Source organism: Carya illinoinensis, chromosome 10 (assembly GCF_018687715.1).
Source record: "Carya illinoinensis cultivar Pawnee chromosome 10, C.illinoinensisPawnee_v1, whole genome shotgun sequence".
NCBI lineage: Eukaryota > Viridiplantae > Streptophyta > Magnoliopsida > Fagales > Juglandaceae > Carya > Carya illinoinensis.
In genome coordinates this window covers 27346678-27365532 of record NC_056761.1, presented here as the reverse complement: position 1 = coordinate 27365532, position 18855 = coordinate 27346678, and the positions used below count along the sequence as shown (strand labels likewise).

At 34.8% G+C, this 18855-nt stretch overlaps 1 protein-coding gene across 1 annotated transcript; it reads right to left on the bottom strand.

Annotated features, from left to right (window-relative positions):
• Positions 1-417: 417 nt before the first annotated feature.
• Positions 418-7238, bottom strand: LOC122279837 (binding partner of ACD11 1). Its single transcript, XM_043090714.1, has 8 exons — positions 7111-7238; positions 6870-6973; positions 6330-6405; positions 3131-3202; positions 2985-3050; positions 1739-2079; positions 1123-1246; positions 418-742 (listed from the first exon to the last, which is right to left on the bottom strand). Exons 1-8 carry the CDS (start codon positions 7114-7116, stop codon positions 722-724), a joined length of 810 nt encoding a protein of 269 aa, XP_042946648.1. The 5' UTR covers positions 7117-7238; the 3' UTR covers positions 418-721.
• Positions 7239-18855: the final 11617 nt, after the last annotated feature.

The window sequence follows — 18855 nt, the reverse complement described above, 5'->3', positions numbered from 1 at the left end:
AACTTTAAACTAGTTCATGTCGGATGGGAGTGTTATTGTTATTCTAATTTGAATAGGAGTATAATTGTTATTTTTATTAAAATAGGAGTAGGTTTCCGTACATACTCAGGAGTACATGACTATAAATATTAGTCTTCAGTTTGTCAATGATTAGAAAGAATATAGAACTGGTAGTTTGTTTCGGCCCTAAGTGAATTACAATTGATCACTTCTTATCGTATTAAGATCCTGGTTCCATCAGAGCCGCTCCCGCATTGCAGGTGCAATACCCTGACAGTGGAATTTAACATGTGCAGGATGAAAGGAACAAAGAAAACCAACTCCTGTTCCTCGAATAAAATTTTCAAGATTTTAGTATGATCAAACCATCCACGATAGATGGCTACAAATTCTCAATGGAAATTTTGAACAATAAAATAAACAATTCGACCACAGTTTCAAATTCTTTTCCACTTAAAAACAGATGTTACAATTGCAAGATTACAACGATAATGAGAAATAAAGAATGGGAAAAAAAAAAAAAATATTGAATCACATGAACTAAGAGCATACACCAAACCATTGATGGATAAGCATAAAAAAGCATCACAAATATTCATCCCATTCAACCGAATCAACACCAAACCAACAACCCAACTTATAAATCCCGACGCCCCAACAGGAGATAAAGCTACATGGCACCAGAATCTAATTGGACAAATTGTAATACCAAGTTTCCGGCTTATGCAGTAATTGGAGATTCCTGCATGAAAGAAAGCAGGGGCATAAAAAAACTAGCAGGGAACTGTTGTAAACAATTAGACCAAAACACACAGATGTAAGATAGAAGGAAATCATGGAAGCTCCATCTAATGAAATTAACTAGCGTATCCAAAAATATCACATAACTATTACATCCAAAGAGCTTCTAATGACTGCAGCTGGTTAACACATTTTTAGGTACCATTTTCTGAATTTGTTTGCCCCCTACGTATTAAAGGTGATGCGATATCTTTCAAGTCATAGGACCATGGCTTCATGGTATTACAGGAAGAATACATGAATTCAACATAATTTGGATTGTCATCTTACTGAGCCCCACTAATGATAATAAAGTTAAGCAAGAAAGATAAAAGAATTCACCTTCACTGTCAAGTTCGACACAGCCATATGAAACTTATCTCTTGTTTTTGAACCTGCAACCTGCCCCACTTTTGCCACCTTTGTAAAAGCACCATTTAACCAGGCTGCTCCTGCGGTAACGTACCTATATATCCAGCACCAAAACAGAGTTCATTGACTACAGTCATTTCGTTCTATTTCCAAAACCTAAGATACCTTAGCTTGTTACAAAATGACATCAATGGATCGGTTATTTATCAAGCTTACTTCTAAGCCCACATACAAATTCTTTTTTTCTTTCCTTTTCAGTTTTCTTCTTTATTTTTTGTCTTTTACTTTTTTCTTCTTGTATATTCATGATCTATCATTTGCCCCCACTCAGAAGCCAGATTGAAAAGGAGAATAGACTACAATTCAATGAGCCCAAACAAATTAAAGGTACTCAGCACTTTAGGATTCTAGAAGGAAACTTACTTCACATGGCTTTGCCTATTCTTTTATTAACACACTTTGGTTACTTATAAAAAAAAAAAAAGGATTCTAGAAGGAAACTTCATTCTTAAAGAGTTTTGGATTTCTCCTAAAGTAACTCTGTTATAAGCAATAAGAACCAGTAAAAGCAGGATCTATGTCATACCTGCTTGTTTTAACAGCTGATCCTGTGTCATTCAATTTTCTCTCTGCTGCAAATATTGCAGCCATTGTTTTATCCGACACATGAAGCCTCTGATCAACAGACTTCACTTTCTCATTGACCACGGAGATTCCAACTGTCAATTTTTCTGTAAGCCCAACTCTCTTGTCAAAGGAAATGACCTTCTCTGATGCACTTGCTGTAAACCGATGCTTCTCATCAAATGCTTTAGCCTTATTCATCGCATCTTGTCCAATGGCTGAACCTTTTGCTAGCACACTTGCAACTACATCCTGTGCCTTACTAACATACATTCTTCCATTGCCTGTTGGATTAGATTTATCCTGTTGACAGAGAGAGATTACCCTAATTTCATTAACCCCAAGATAATAATTTTCCCAAACGCGCAGACAATACTTGAAGGTTTGAGAGAAATTTAAGATGGCATCCTAGATTCAAACAGGTGGCTGGCATATCTAATTTTCGCAACAACCTTATATGCTGCATAGGGTGCATAAATACTGGTAGCTAATAGACCATAACTGTTTGACCTCTATCACAGAAGAGTTAGAAATTCTTATAAAAAAAATTGAGAGAGAGAGAGAGAGAGAGAGAGAGAGAGAGAGAGAGAGAGAGAGAGAGAGAGAATTTGAGAGAAAAGTTGGCAATGTATAAATACTCTTTTTGATAAGTTAGAAAAAAATAAGTATAAATATGGGCATATCACATTTCAAAAGAAGAATAAGTAGAAAAAAATAAAAGAAAAGTAGAATCAATAAATTTTATTGCAACGAAAAATAAAAGGGGAAAGCTATGAGATAAGAAGGGACAATGATATAGAAGCCGTCTCATACTTAATGTTGGAGCTAAAGGTCTTAAATTGAAATTGGTAAAAGAAAATAATGGATAAAGATAGTGGAAGGGGTCCATAGAGAAAATACATAGGGCATATATTGCAAGTTGAAAAGTAGAGCAAAAAGTTGTATAAAGATAGTTTTATATCCCCTATGATCTCTACTGAGGTTCTTGGTAGTTATTCTCTTCCGTGTAGAGAGGAGTAAATTGGAAAGTCGAAATCTATTTGGAACAATTATTCAGACAAGGTAGCAAGGCATACGCCAAGGTGCAGCATGTCATAGCCCTTTTTTTCTGAGGAAAGCGCCTTTACAGATGATAGGTAGTTCAGTGAATGAAGTGGTTTAGCAATCACAGTACTGCAAGCGAGATCTTTAGTGGTATTTTTTACTACCTCGACAATTAAATTGTTGCTTTCAGCAGGAGTGACACTCGCAGCATTGTCCACCACTCTTACTTCCTGCATAAAATGAACTAAATGAATATTGGCTATAGGACCTGGAAAGTGATTGCAAAATCCTGTCCTATCCCTAGATTTACCTGCATCTCATGTTTTGTAACATAGTTTTGGACGGGACATATACTCACAATTTGGTCAACGATAGTTGCTCCCTGCAACAAAAGAATACATAATGTCACTTGCTAGAATAGATCATTATTCAAATTGAATGAAATACGAGTAATAATTAGGCAGTCCTAAGATACAAACACATGGACTACCATCATATCTAAAGATGGCACATAATTAAAAATCAGTACTTATAAAGATAATTTTTCACATCCTGTGATTGGAAGGAGGCACCAAGCATCAGTCATCCATTCTACTGGAAAATCTAATACTTATTCATGAAATAGCGGAAAAAACTCCATCATAAGAGTGAAGACCCAGGAGAGAGAACGAGAATATGTCTCTTAATGACATTGTTGTCATTCTAAATAGGCATGCACTTCAAGGAGGATACAAATTAGAAATTCCATCAAGGCATTGTTTTCATTCTAGTGAGAAAGGCACCAGATTCTTGTATCATATCTTATAAAGCCTAAGCAATACTTATACAAGAATTTAATCATAAAGCAAACAGTACAACTACATTTAAATGAAATTATTAAAAATAACAATAGATACCAATATAATCATTCAATGGTAAAACTAGAAGCAACTTAATCTGGTTTCATTTTCCAGAACAAGATTAAGGAAAAAAGTAGAATCCTTTGGAGGCCAATTTAGGAAACCTAGCAATAGGAAATATGGGAACAGAGGAAATCATTTCCAAGCGGTAAAAAAGGTGCCCATTTCACTACCTTAAATCATCCATAAGGTTGGAAAAATTTACAAATGCTATTCAACAGTTAGCTTGACAACTAAACAATAACTTATCAAAAAATAAAACATTGCAAACAATTACAACTTTCTTTCTTGAAATTGATTAAAATGATATTTGTCAGCTGACTATTTAAATAGGTGCCAAGTTTCTCGATGAACAAATTCCTTACTTTCACACACACAAACCAAAAACAAACAAATAAGATGATGACGGGAAGAAAAGAATGAGATTGAACACCGCAAAGCTCATTTTCAGCTGCTGTATGGAAAAGTTTACTGTAAGTACTGCCTTCATATTATTATTATTTTTTGGTAATCTGTAGTTAAATAATAAGGGAAAGAGGGATGGCTTAAGGTGACATCATTTTCAGCCAAGGAGCAAAGACAGAGGATGTGATATTGAAAAACTATTCATGACAAAGGTAGAGATGACTACAATCACTCTTTAGCAACTGAGTTTCTGATACAACAAGAGTTCCCAAGTTTTTTGTCCATAGCAATTGGATTGCAAGTGCACCATTAATATGTGGAGTGGGGAAGAAAAAATCTTACCCAAATCATAGATTAAGCATATCCAAACTCCCAATGCCCTATTACTATTTTAAAAAGTGACTGACATCAACAATTAAAATAAAAGAAATCTGAGAGAAAATGACTAGGGAGGTAGTTAGCTGGGCTAAACATCCCATAATCTCAAAACAAATTCATTTCAACTATTAAAAAGGCTAGGTACCAATGAAAATGATTTATTGATAACAACTGTCCTAATAAGAAGTGGAGCATATTAACCAGATTATTCTGTCTTCTATACTCAACCTCTACGACAAACCTACACCAAACAATAGGAGATTTGGGTGTTTTCAAGAAAGATATGTATCTGCTGTAAATAATATAGATTCTGCCATTGAAAATTGACACTGAATGTCCAAAACCTGAATATACCTTCTGAAGGTGGCGTATAGGGGAAAAAAGGAAATACTGGAGAAGATTTTTTTTTTTGTTTTTTTGATAAATAAAAATTAAAATCCTGGAGAAGATATAAAAGGTCTTAATCTAAAAATGCCACCCAGACAAAAAAAATGTAGCGAGTTCTAATCACAAGTCTCAAGGGGCATACGACAAAAGCTGCCGTATACCACCTCACTGCTTCTTGTCATGGCATGAATGCCATTTTGCACAAACTTGGTGAATCAACAAAAACATATTGACAAAACTGTGACAATTATGCACCAAATCCATTGGATAGTGAACAGAAAGAGTTGAGAAGACCTTGAAAGTATAAAAGAACAGGAATATGGTTACAAAACACACAGTGACATCTCCTAGCATGTTAGAAAGATTACTATTCCAAGTTAAAATATTGGGAATCATGAAGAACCTTGGATTAACTGACACATTATAACAATATAACCAAAACCAAATTTAGACCTATATTAGAATTTTCCACAATCCAAGTGCAAACAAAAACATGAATCCATAACACAGCAACTGACTCTAAAAAAGCGTGACACTTATCTACAACTCAGTTACATCAAACTAACTACTAATTATCATTCAGTTTGCAATTTTTCATAAAGTAAATATACAACATTGGAAAGAAATATCCACATTGATAAAGACTTTAAAAGAACAAACAGCAATCCCACCGTGCTAAATGTTAGAAAATACAAAGGCGAGCAAGAAATTTGATGTTTTGGAATATCACCACCTCCAAAGTCAATCAAAACTAATGTGTTCTCCACACCGGCTTGTAAGTAAAATGAGTCAAAGCAGAATTAGACTCTCTGCCCCATTCTTAAGGGGGAGGAAACATCGCTTGAGCTACAGCTTATTGACCAAACTAGCAAACTAGACACCAGTATCAATGCTGTTGATACACCCACCATCATATCCAAAATGAATACACAAAAGCCATGGTAAGCAAGGAAAAGGAGGAAATATAACACCAGGAAGACATTTTGGTTAGAAAAGGGCCTAACCACAGATGTGCCACCCAAATTAAACTATTATTGTAATTATGGATATCTAGTACTGTTAATTACATGTACTGTTAATTTTATTTAAAGTCACATATAATAGGATATCTAGTGGATGGTGTGGCTGAACATAAGCAAAAATCCATACTTACAAATTTATACATTGTAACAGATTGTCCGTGTTTCTTTTCTGGAATAACATTGTTACTTACCCAAAATCAAATCAGGTGGGGAAAGAGAGCTCAATTTCCGTTTTTCAACAACTGATTATATTCTTGAAGCTGGGTTGTAGGCTATCTAATGTTTTCTAACCGAAATTTGATTATCCAAAACAACTGAAACTCAATGAAAAATAAAGATAAAGCATTTCAACAAAGTGAATATGAAAATAAGACACTAGAATTCAGCAATAAGAATGTGGAACAGATGGTGGAAGTACCGATAATAGCAATGCGATTTCAAGTGCTTTAGGATCTTTGAATGTCACAAATGCAGTCTTTGATTGCTCGGACTCTCTGCACCCAAAATAAACCCATAAAACAACAACCCCAATCAACCGATACCCTCCACAAAACCGCATACACTCGCGCACACAAAAACTCAGCTCACCCAAATAAAAGAACTGGGTTTAGTAAACTAACTCGTACAGTCTTTTATTTTTTTTTTTTAGTAAGTAAACTAACTCATACAGTGCTATTTCATTCATTTTTCCTACGTCTTCTCAGCAACGAACCAGTGAATTAAAGAAAAACTGAAAAATAGCAAATATAAATCCGAAGTAATTAAATTCTTCCCATCTTTTCAATTAATTTCTAAACTAAAACAATTCCTATTTAAAAATAAAAAAGATAAAGATAAAGTAAACAAACAGATACATTTAAAAAAAATTAAAAAAATAGATAACAGAGATCCAAGAATTAATATTCCAATAAACCAAGAAACACACAGATATACACACACACGAATACATATGAAATACCGTTGGATCACAATGTGTTCAATTTCTCCAGAAAATGAGAAAAATTCATGAATCTCTCTCTCACTAGCTAGATCTGAAACGTGCTTCACCTGAACCGTTCTTGTCTGAAAATTTGTAACCGAAAAAACATATAAAACAGAACAAAATCACCAAAAGTCAATAAAAAGAAAGTGAAATTCAAATTTACAATGGAGAAAATGCTATCGATAACGAAGGTGCGAAAGAACGAAAACAACTAAACCTGCATTTGCGATCAAAAGCGGACGGAGCTTAGTTGTCTTTGTCGTTGCTCTGCAAAAGCTAACGTGTGTGGGAGGAGTGACCGAAGACGGAAAGACAGGTGGAACAGGTTGGTGATATAGCCCGTAGGGATTAACAAAAGTAATATCAAATTTGACGATGTATTTTATAACAAAAATAATTTTATAATTTAATAAATTATATAAATTAATTTAATTTTTAAGATTATATTTATGTAATTAATTTATTGTTAAAATATTTGTTTTAAAGTATCATTTGTTTATGCAGTTTAAATAAAATATTTTATTAAAAATTAAATAAAATATTATTTTTATTTTATAATATAAAAAAGTTAAATTATTTATTATATTTTGTATAAAAATTTTAAAAAATTTTAACGATTATATGAGATGAACTGAGATAAAATAATTTAATTTTATGTAATCAAACCGAACATAAAATTTAAGGGTCCAGATAGATGACGACAAACGCGAGTAATGTCATAGATAGCATATTATTAAGGTAATAAGAACTTAAAAAATAAATTATTTATGATGTGGTTAGTTATATATATATATATTCTCTATTAAATTGGCAACTTAAATTAAAAATAATTTTGTATAAAATTTGTAATGTGTTTAGCTCTTTTTTATATAGACTCAAAATTATCTTGGTAGATTTCATGGTTTATTCTAGCCAGAAATGCTGCTTTGAAAATATATAGGAGTTTGGAAAAATATTATGAGTAATGCTATATATAGTTATAAAGTGTGTAAGTGTCATACAGTTATTTTAAAAAATAGTAGAGTTTACTATTTAAAAATTAATTTCTTTTCATATAGATCACGTATTTATTGACTTTTTTCAAAATAATTACATGACACTTGCATACTCACGACTACAACTATCAGTTCTTAAATATTATGGAGCTATTTTATATATTATTCTTTTTTTAACCTAAGTCTTAGAATTTATAAATTTTCTGATTTCTACCTAAAATCTTTTGATTTTTAAATTTGACTTAAAATTTTCTGGAACTCATAAATATTTAAGTCCTTAGTTTGAGTAATTATTCTATTAATTTTTGGGAGCTGTTAGAGCCACTGAGGATTTATATATATTTTTTCTTTTTTAAAACATTTTTAATATATTTTTTAAAAAAATAAATAAATAAAATAAATAAACACAATACTAAAATATTAAAAAAATATACATTCTAAAAAAAAAAACGTAAAGAAGAGAAGAAGAATCCGAGTTGTCGGTGGCCTAGGAATTTTCCTTATTTTTTAAACTCGAGAACTTATTCATGCACCCAATCTCAACAATTACTTATTATGGACTGAAGGTTGAGACTACGCTTCGACAGAACTCAAAGGTCTCATAGTAAACATATTGCCTTGAGTACAAATACAATACCCTTATTATTACTATTATTATTATAAGAAAAAGTAATTTGTACCCGATAAGTCATAACTAAGCTTTGTCAAGATGGAGGCATCTGACTTTATCTCATAGAACTCAGATTATTCATGTTTTGAAACTAAATTCATGTAATTATTAGGATAACATATTGGTCAATTAAATTATAAAAGGATGGGACTTATGTCAATTCTTTCCTTTTTCTTGAAAAAAAAAATCAAGAAAAAAAAATTTATCTCTCAGAAAGATTCTGACGACTGGTTTGGATAGAGAGTTGAGTTGAGATGAAAGTTTAAAATTAAATAACATATTATTAAAATATTATTATTATTTTAGGATTTGAAAAAATTGAATTGTTTATTATATTTTATCTTGAAAGTTTGAAAAGTTGTAATGATTAGATAAAATGAGTTAAAATGAATTTGGTAACTAAATGCAACCTCAATCTCCAATCTCCGATCTTTGAGGCTCTTGACCGAATGGGAGGAATCCTACGCACCTCTAGGGCTATAAAATTTTCGGTCTGGACCTATCAAATTGATTGGATTGACGAGTTCGATTCGGATTGGACTAGATCAAAAATATGTTGGAAGTCCTCTACTTGTGAGAATTTTCATTTTTGGTCCAATCTCAATCTCGAAGTCTGTGATTTTTAAATTGAATTGAAAAGAAACCAACCGGACTATAAATATATTTAAAATATATTTTTATATAATGATGGTATAAATTAATTATATAATTTATAATAATCTATTATCATTGACCATATAAAATATTAAATAATATATGCTATCAATTAATAATATATCATAAATTATATAATAATTTATATTATTATATGTAGATAATCATACATTCATACATACTAAAGTTTAAGTTTATAATTATCAACATCATAAATATACTTAAAGCAGTGCTACTCTGCCACCTAAGTAGCACTGCTTATTGTTATCGCTAATTGCTTTTTGAACCTTTTTTTTTTCATTTTTTTTTTCATTTTTCTTTTCACATTTTTTTATATATTTAAATATTTTTAAAAAATAAAAAAATATATCAATACATTTAAAATCACTTCTGTAATCATTATGTAAAATAATAATAATAACTAGCGATCAACTAGAGCAGTATGTATTAGGTGGTAGACTATCTTTTTTCATATACTTATAATCATATAATTTTTTTAGTTATATTTGGTATTGGTTTTGACCGAACGGACCGATGGATGTCAAACAAATGTCTCATTTGGTATTGGATCAAACTGAATGAATGATTTAGGTCTGGACTGGCCCATATGGGGAGTTTAGTCCAACTAGGGTGGAAAAATCTTGAAACCGAAGGGTTTAATTTGATCTCAAAAATTCTCCATAGACCAACCGGATCGGATCGGATCGGATCAAATTGAATTCACCCCTACTCACCTCAACTTCCTTTACTGAGGCACAAGCTTAGATTTTCCCAAGATTTCCCTTTGTCTTGTACTTTCTAAAAGTTTGATCTACTTCTGAAGCATCACCAAGCAACACTAACGCCTCTCTATGTGGAATTTAGGCAAATGACACTAGGGACATGCATGATTCGTTTACTACCTAGCCACTAGCCAACATGTGAGCATCTTGCGCAATTATGACTTCACTCACTCAAGTATTATTATATATCATACTCTCATCTTACTTTCATCATACTAAGTAAGATGTGACACATTTATCACTATTAGATGATAAAAAAATATGCAATAAATTATCATTTAATGGTGATAAATATGTCACTTCTCACTTAGTAGAATAGTAATGTGATGTATATAATTTTTCTTCTATATGTTATACATTGTATTGTCTAAGAATGGCTTTTGTTTAGGCCGTCTCACCTTCTTGCCTCTTATATTTATGTATTTTAGAAATTTTCATTCTAGAATTTATTTAATGCACTCAATGATTTAAAAGGAAATTAAAAAAAAAAAAAAAGCAATAAAGTGCAGGATGGTAGAATTGTATAAAAGTTAGGATGATCATCTGGGCTAGTTCCCCAAGTCATTCGATTCTTTCCTTGTATAGTGTGTTAGCTAGGCGGGATGACTTTTGTTTTGGTCTTTGCAAGCCCATTGGAGCCTTGTTTGAACCCAAAGCGTTTTCTTTGCTTTCAATCTTGATCCCCCCCGGTGTCTCTCTCTCTCTCTCTCTCTCTCTCTCTCTCTCTCTCTCTCTCTCTCTCTCTCTCTCTCTCTCTCTCTCTCATGTTAATACTACCACAAAAATTTTAACAGTGTTATGAACCTGATGGTTGCGGCGTCGTTTGAGTTCATATGAAGCAACGACATTTTGGAGTCCTTATTTACTTGTCATTTGAGTTTTCATTTACTACGTGTTTGAGTCCTTGTAGTAGTCTATTTACATAGAATCTGTTATTTTACTTTACACAAGTCGTTTGGTTATTTGTCTAGTTTGTTATCTCTGAGAGGATGGATATAAGAGAAATGGGGGGGAATTCATTTGGGATCTCGGAACATTTTGCTTGAAGCTGGAACTATTTGGAGGAATTGGGAGTCTAGAACTTCCCAAGGCGTGACCAATTTATGTGAGTCTATTTCCTACCATTTATCTCATTTGCTATTTCTTCTTGTTCATAAATTTCCCATTTATGTGTTATTCACTATCGACTCAGTGTTCTTTATCTACTTCTCAATTGGGCCCCTTACACACTGTCACAAGTTGGCTGAGGAATAGGTGGTGATTTGCGAAGGAGATGGGGGCTGAAGCTTCTGTAATTCAGCTAGGGTGGTAACGTTTTTCAGTGGGCCTTTGACCGTTGGGTTTGTAGTTTAGGCCTTTGTTAGTCATTTATTAATTAATGGGCTTTGAGCCCTCTTTTCTATCTTGAGTCCAGCAAGCCCGTGAGCCCAACAATGGTTATGTCTCTCTCTTTCCCTCAATTTCTTACTGTTCCTGGAGGAGCTCACCTCAATCTGAGGCATACCACCCCTATAGAAATTCTTATTACATACCAAGAGTGTTATAAATTAGTATAAAATAACATATTCCAAGCGATCTAAAATCAAGAAATAAAGAAATGGCAGAGGGTCAGGAACTCGTCCTAATCAATTACAAAATGGCCTTACATTACTAAAAAGAAAAATATAGTTGCAAGCATAATTGTGCACTAATCTGTGCACCAATGGGATGTGATTGGTCAAAAAGTAGATTTTATTGAAAACAGTGTTAATTTAAATTTTAAGTATGAATAAATCAGTATTGGTACACAGATTAGTGTACAACTACGCTTGTATATAGCAAAACCCTTATTAAAAAAGATCTACTAAATCCCAACTCAAAAACTTAAAGAGTAATGTTATATACAATCATAGAGTATGCAAACGCCGTGCAATCGCTTTGAAAAAGAGTGCGGTCCACGATTAAAAAAGTTAGTTTCTTTCATTGGGCCCCGTATTAACTCACTTTTTTCAAATAGACTGTGCGGCGCTTGCACAATAACTACTGCAAATATCAATTTTCAAAACTTAAAGACATAAATGCTGGCCCTCAAAAGGCAATATGATTATGTCATGCAACAATTAACTTCTTTGACTTTGGAGTTGCAAAGGAGGAGGAACAATGGTGTAACGACAAGTTCTAGTATTATTAAGGATGAAATATGAAAAATTTTATTGGACAAAAAACTAGATTTAAAGCTCATTTAATATTTATGGACCAAGAGAGCTTATATTTAATTGGTATTAAGCCCAATAATTTATTTAAAGTCCAAAACCATTTATTAGACAAGGTTGGCTCATTTTAGAATTTAAGTTCAACATAAAACTTTTCTCATTTTAAATCATCATTGATTGAAGTCCTCTACATATTCCTACCTTAAATAAACTGCTAAAATGTGTTTTAAATTTCAAAATCCTCCACAGTTGGTCATGATCACCACTTCTGCCATTATCCATCGCTCTATCTTCTCGATCGAGTCTTTTACAGATGAGTGCCACTACAGTCACTAACCAAGTCCAAATGGAATTCAATCTCCCTATCTTATTGGTGACCATGATCGATCTTTGATCTACTGCAATCACAAATAGCTTTCTAGTCCAACACATCAACACCATTAACTTGTTTTTAAATTCCCTTCCTTCTACAGGCTTTCGGCAACAACACCTTCCTCACCAGTTCAGTAACCACATACCGAGTCACCACCAGCCAACAAACCATCAGTCAAAGCCCCAACCCTTCCCAATGCACGGACATTGTACACTCAAGCCAAGACCAGATATACTAGATGACTACATCCCTGATCAACGCCGCAAAAGACCTCACATTGAAGCAACCCTGCACATCCTCCTTGTGAACCACAAGCTTTTGGGGGTGCCACCAACCATAGCCCAACATTGGCAAACACACAAAAACTGCTGAGTAGGCATTGTTGCAACTCAAGTTCCTCCACACACAACCCACCGCCCATCACCACAGGTCCTAATAGCCCTTAGTTTCTCTCTCTCTCTCTCTCTCTCTCTCTCTCTCTCTCTCTCTCTCTCTCTCTCTCCCTCTCTCTCATGTTTGTTCTCTCTATCTCACCATGTCTCTCTCAAGCTCCCAGTTGATCTCTTTCTCTCTCTTCTCGGTAAGCCTTCTAATTTGTTCTCTTTCTCTCTCTAGATTTCTCTTTCTCTTCTTCTCATTTTTCTCTTACAGTTCTCTCCCTCTTCATTCTCTTGACACTGACCTCTGTAACGTTTTTCTCGGTTGCTTTGTTCTTCAGAGAATGTGCTTTATTCCTTCCTCACGGATTATTCCCAATGTTTTCTCCAACTTATTTTCAATTGATTTTATTATAATGTTAGACGTGCAACTTAAAGTGTCAATTCACATCAGAAAACAATGATCCTTCTCTCTGGAGAGAGTGAGGTGAAAAGTTTCTTTGTCTTGGCAAAGGAGGCTGTCTCTCTCAAGCATTGTTGTAGAGTTTCTAAACATGGTAGAGAGTGATCTTCCTTCCCTTTGGAAGGATTAACGTTAACTGAGGAAGAAGAACATGTCATTACTCTTTCTTTAGAATCCTTACAAGTTTTTGAGGTTTGAGTACAACATTGTTTTCTGGCATTGGTGGTGGTTGACAGAGGTGTAAACAAGGAAGGCTTTCGTTCTACTATGTCCCAAGTATGGAATTCTAAAAGTGGATCAAGTTTAGGGACTTTGGTGATAATCATGTTTTGGTGGATTTCCAAAATGTGGAGGATAAGAAAAAAATTATGGAAGGTCAACTATGGTTCTTCAAGAAATGGTTGGTGTCACAATGCAAGATATAGATGGCACCAAGGCAGGGGATGATATTGGCTTCAAAGCTGAGCCATTCTGGGTGCAACTTCATAACATTTCATTTACTGGGATGAATGCTGACATTGGCTCTCAGATAGGGGCTAGAATTGGTCAGGTGTTGAAGGTGGATATGGATAAGGAAGGTATGGGGTGGGGTAAGTTCCTTTGTGCTAGAGTATTTCTGGATATTACCAAGCCATTGTCTCGTGGTAGCTGGTTAAAGGTTGGTGACAGAATGCAGTGGATATCTTTTAGATACGAGAGGTTACAAAATTTTTGTTTGAGATGTGGTGTTATCAGGCATGATGGTGGAAGTTGCAACAAGGTTAATCCCGGACAACCTTCTTCAAGTTCTAATCATTCCCAATATGGTGCATGGCTCAGGACACAACCAATGAAGTTTTATCTAGTTGTTGAGAAATTGTATGGTGGAGGTAGTTCTCAGTCGTGGAGGAAACCTCCTTCTCCAGCTGCAAGTGGTGGTGGTAATAGCAACAATAATGAAAAGGGGGGAATGCAGGATCGTGAGGCACTTTCTAAGGAACTAAATGCAGATTCTCATCATTTATTGAAGGAATTTCTTAATGGTTCTGAGGCAAATAAAGACTCACTAAGTGGCATAGGGAAGTCTCAATATCCAACCTGTCATGAAACTGCCCTGGAATCTTCCATATCATTACCTTAGGAGGATGCAGCCTCTCACGTGGCAAAACAAATTACCATCCCTCTAAGTAAGTTACCATCTATTGATATAGTAGATTCTTTGACTTTTTTTCCTAGCATTAAGTCTATTCCTATGGGGGGTTAAGAGGATAACTCATAGTCATGTTTCTCGTCAAAAGTCCCCTACTTCTGGTGTATCTAAAGCTACAAGTCTTGGTTCTTGGAAAAGGAGAGCTCGTGGTGATAATAGCCCTAGCCTATCCCTTATGGATACTAATATGGTTAATAGAAAGAGGGGAGCTGCTCTATATGAGAGTGAGATTATGGACCAACAAAAGTCTGTTAAGCAGAAGGTTCAACTCAGTCTTGCAAAGAGTCAAACACAGGGTTCATTGGTGGTAGCTGCTCAGTTGCTCCACTAACTCCAATGAGTTGCCTCAGTTGGAATTGTAGAAGGCTTAGGAACCCTCTTACAGTTCATGAGCTGGGCCATTTGGTTAGGTCTGAGGTCCCAAACTGTATTTTCTTGATGGAAACTAAATGTAAAAGAAATAAGGTTGAATTGATTAGAAATCAGTTGGGATTTAGAAACAATTTTGTTGTGGATTGCTTGGGAAGAAGTGGAGGGTTAGCATTCTTTTGGGATGAGGTGTGTGAGGTGGTGCTGGATACTTATACACAATGTCATATTTCTCTAAGAGTTACTAATAAGGAGAACAATTTTAGTTCGCTTATGACTAGTTTTTATGGAAGTGCAATTACAACTAAGAGGTCAGAAGGTTGGAAATTACTTGCTACCCTAAAACCCCATTCTAATATTTCATGGAGCTACTTCGGGGACTTTGATGAAATTTTTAGGCAAAGTGAAAAGTGTGGGGGCCCTAACAGACCTTACCAACAAATGGAAGAGTTTAGGGAGGGATTGCTAGCGTTTGATTTTCATGATTTGGGTTATCAAGGTGGGGGAATACACTTAGTGTAATAATAGAGAAGGAAATGTTTTCACTAAAGAAAGATTAGATCGAGCATTAGGGAACTCAAGCTGGTGGATGCAATTCAATGGCACTAAGGTGTATGCTCTAGCTGCCAATAATTCAGATCATTCTTCACTCCTTCTTGAACTTGATTCTAGGGACCATCTTCAAAGGAGAGGCAATAAACCTTTAGGTATGAAGCTAAGTGGGCTTTGAGAGAAGAATGTGCTAAGGTTGTGAGAAAGGCTTGGTTGTTTAACTCCCCCATTCTGAATACTCTTTCTGATACTTCTCGGGGTCTTATCAAATGTAAGGAAGAACAACAAAGATGGAGCTCAACAACTTTCAAGGGTAAAAAACAAATTATCTCTTCAAAGCTGCAATTGATAAAGAACTTTAGAATGATAATCACGGGTATTTTGGTGATGAGATTTGTGTGCTTAAGGAGGATGTAAACAAAATGTTAGAAACAAAGGGCTAAGCAGTAGTGGCTCAAGGAGGGTGACAGAAATACTAGCTTCTATCATAAGTGTGCGAGCCATCGAAGGAAGACTAATTTCATTAAGACCATTACCAAGCAGGATGGGAGTGCACTGCATTCATATACTAATATAAGTGCTGAGTTCTAGAATTTTTTCATAGAGTTATTCACAAGTTCTAATCCTCAGGGACCTCAGCAGTGCTTGGAGAACTTGGAGCCTTGTGTGACAACAACCATGAATGAGTCCCTCACAAGAGAGATCACTTCCAAGGAAATTGAGAAAACTGTTTTTAAGATGAATGGACTTGGGTCTCCTGGACTAGATGGTTTTCCAACTATTTTCTACCAACAACACTGGCACATAGTTGGTAAAGGAGTTTGTAATGCAGTGAGGGAGGCATTCAGATTGAGCTCTTGGGATGGTTCCATTAACAAAACCTTCATTATTTTGATTCCAAAGTTGCCAAGCCTACAAAAGTGACTGAATTCATTACAAGATTATAGCAAAGGTGTTGGCCAATAGACTGAAATGGATTTTGCCTTCTATCATTTCTCCAACTCAAAGTTTATAGGCCACAATAAAATTATCTATTATCAAAGTTCATAGGCCACAATAAAATTATCTATTATGATAGATAATTTTATTGTGGCCTATGAACTCTTACACACAATGAAGAACAGACTTAAGGAGAAATATGATTATTTGGCTTTGAAGCTTTACATGAGTAAAAAGCTTCAAAACCTATGATTGAGTTGAATGGTCTTTCTTAAAAGCTGTTATGGTTAAAATGGGCTTTGACAGAAAATGGATTGATTGGATCATGAGATGTGTGTCATCTGTCTCATACTCTCTTCTCATCAATGGAACTCCTCAACAGAATTTCTACCCTTCAAGGGGCATAAGGCAGGGTGATCCTTTGTCACCCTACCTATTCATCTTATGTTCTGAGGCTTTAACTTCTATTTAGAATCATGTTGAATCAATTGGCTACATTTTTGACATTCCATTAGCAGGGGGACACCTAAGTGTAAATCATCTTTTCTTCGCTGATAATAGTTTAATCTTTTGCAAGGCAAACTCTATGGTATAGACTGCAAAGGCTTTTGTGTATTTATGAAATGGCTTCAGGTCAAAGGGTAAACAAAGACAAAACATCAATCTGGTTTAGTAAGAACACGAGCTGATATGAAAGATATTCTAATCAATATTGCTGGAATTAGAGCCATCAATTCTTATGAGAAGTATCTTGGTATACCTGCAATGGCTCTAGATAGAGTGAGAGTAAGGCTATCAAACTGGAAATTGAAGTTTCTTTCTCAAGCTGGAAAAGAAGTATTGATCAAATCTATTATTCAAGCAATACCTACATACAACATGAGGGTTTTTAAAATCCCAAAAAGCATCTTGCTTGAAATTCATAGGCTTATGCTTGCATACTGGTGGGGCCAAAAATCAAATGAGAGAATGCTTCAATGGGTTCCAAAGTATCAATTGGGAAGAAGGAAGGATGTGAGTGGCCTGAGATTTCAAGATTTAGAGTGATTTAATATGGCCATGTTAACCGAGCAAGTATGGAGACTAGTGCAAAATCCTTTTTCTCTGGCAGCTCAAGTTTTGGCCTCAAAATATCATAATTCAAGCTCTTTTTTGAATGCTTAACTAGGAAGAGACCCTTTTCTATAGTGGAGTCTATGGCTAGCAAGACCTATTCTCAACAAAGGACTCTGTTGGAGGGTAGGAAATGCTAAAGATATCAGAATCTGATCTAATAGGTGGTTGACTCTAAATATGAATTTTTAGGTCCAAAGTAGATGCTCTATCTTACCTACATATGCTTTAGTATCAGACCTCATTGATGAAACAACATGCCAATGGAAAAACCAGCTCATGAGCCAATTAGCCAATGTGGAAGTTGAGACAAACAGATATGGTCATGTACCAAGAATGAGATTTTTACTATTGAATCAGGTTATCATATGCAAGTTGAGCTTAAGGAAACTCAGAAAGGCCAATGTTCAGTTTGTAATTCTAACCAAGACAAGTGGAGAACTTTGTGGTCCCTTAAGCTACCTAATGCTAAGAAAGTTTTTCTATGGAAAGCTTGTCATGAAGGCTTACCAACCAAGTTAAACCTTTTTCAAAACAAGGTTGTGGATTCTCCCATGTGCCCAATTTGTGATCTGTCTGAGGAAATAGCTGAGCACGCATTATGGTCCTGTGGTGCTGCTAGAGATGTTTGGGTCTATAGCTCACAGGCTAGACTTTTAGGGAGCTGTTGTTTAATATTCTTGATAAATTTGAGGAAGAGGAGCTCTTGGAGGTTGCTGTGGTGATGTTGAAAATATGGAAAAGAAGGAATGTAGTGGTGTTTGAGAATCTGTTCATTCATCCTCTAGTTTTGTACAATGAAGCAACCCAAAGATTGATTGATATAAAAACCAGCAATGAAGCTCAACATGTTAGAGTCTACTAATGTCTTATCCTACTGGGTTCCTCCACCCCAAGATATAATCAAAGTAAATTGGGATACCTCAGTAGATAGACAGTTATGTTTAGCGGGATTTGGCGTTGTGGCTAGGGACAATGAGGATCATGTTTTGGCTACCATGAGGATGAAACAAAGTCTTATACCTGATCCTCTTCTTGCTGAATCTCTTGCTGCTTTTCATGCTTCAAAGTTTGCTATTGAGCTTGGTTTCCAAAGGATTATTTTAGAAGGGGATGCTCTTAATGTTGTTAATGCTTTAAAAATTGGTAACTTACGCTGGGATAATTCCAATTTGATCATGTCTAATGCAAGTTCTGTCTTGGCTCACTTTCAACAATGGCTAGTTGCTCATGTTCAAAGAAATTCAAATGCAGCTGCTCATGCCTTGGCAAGAAATGCTTTTAAGCATTGCTG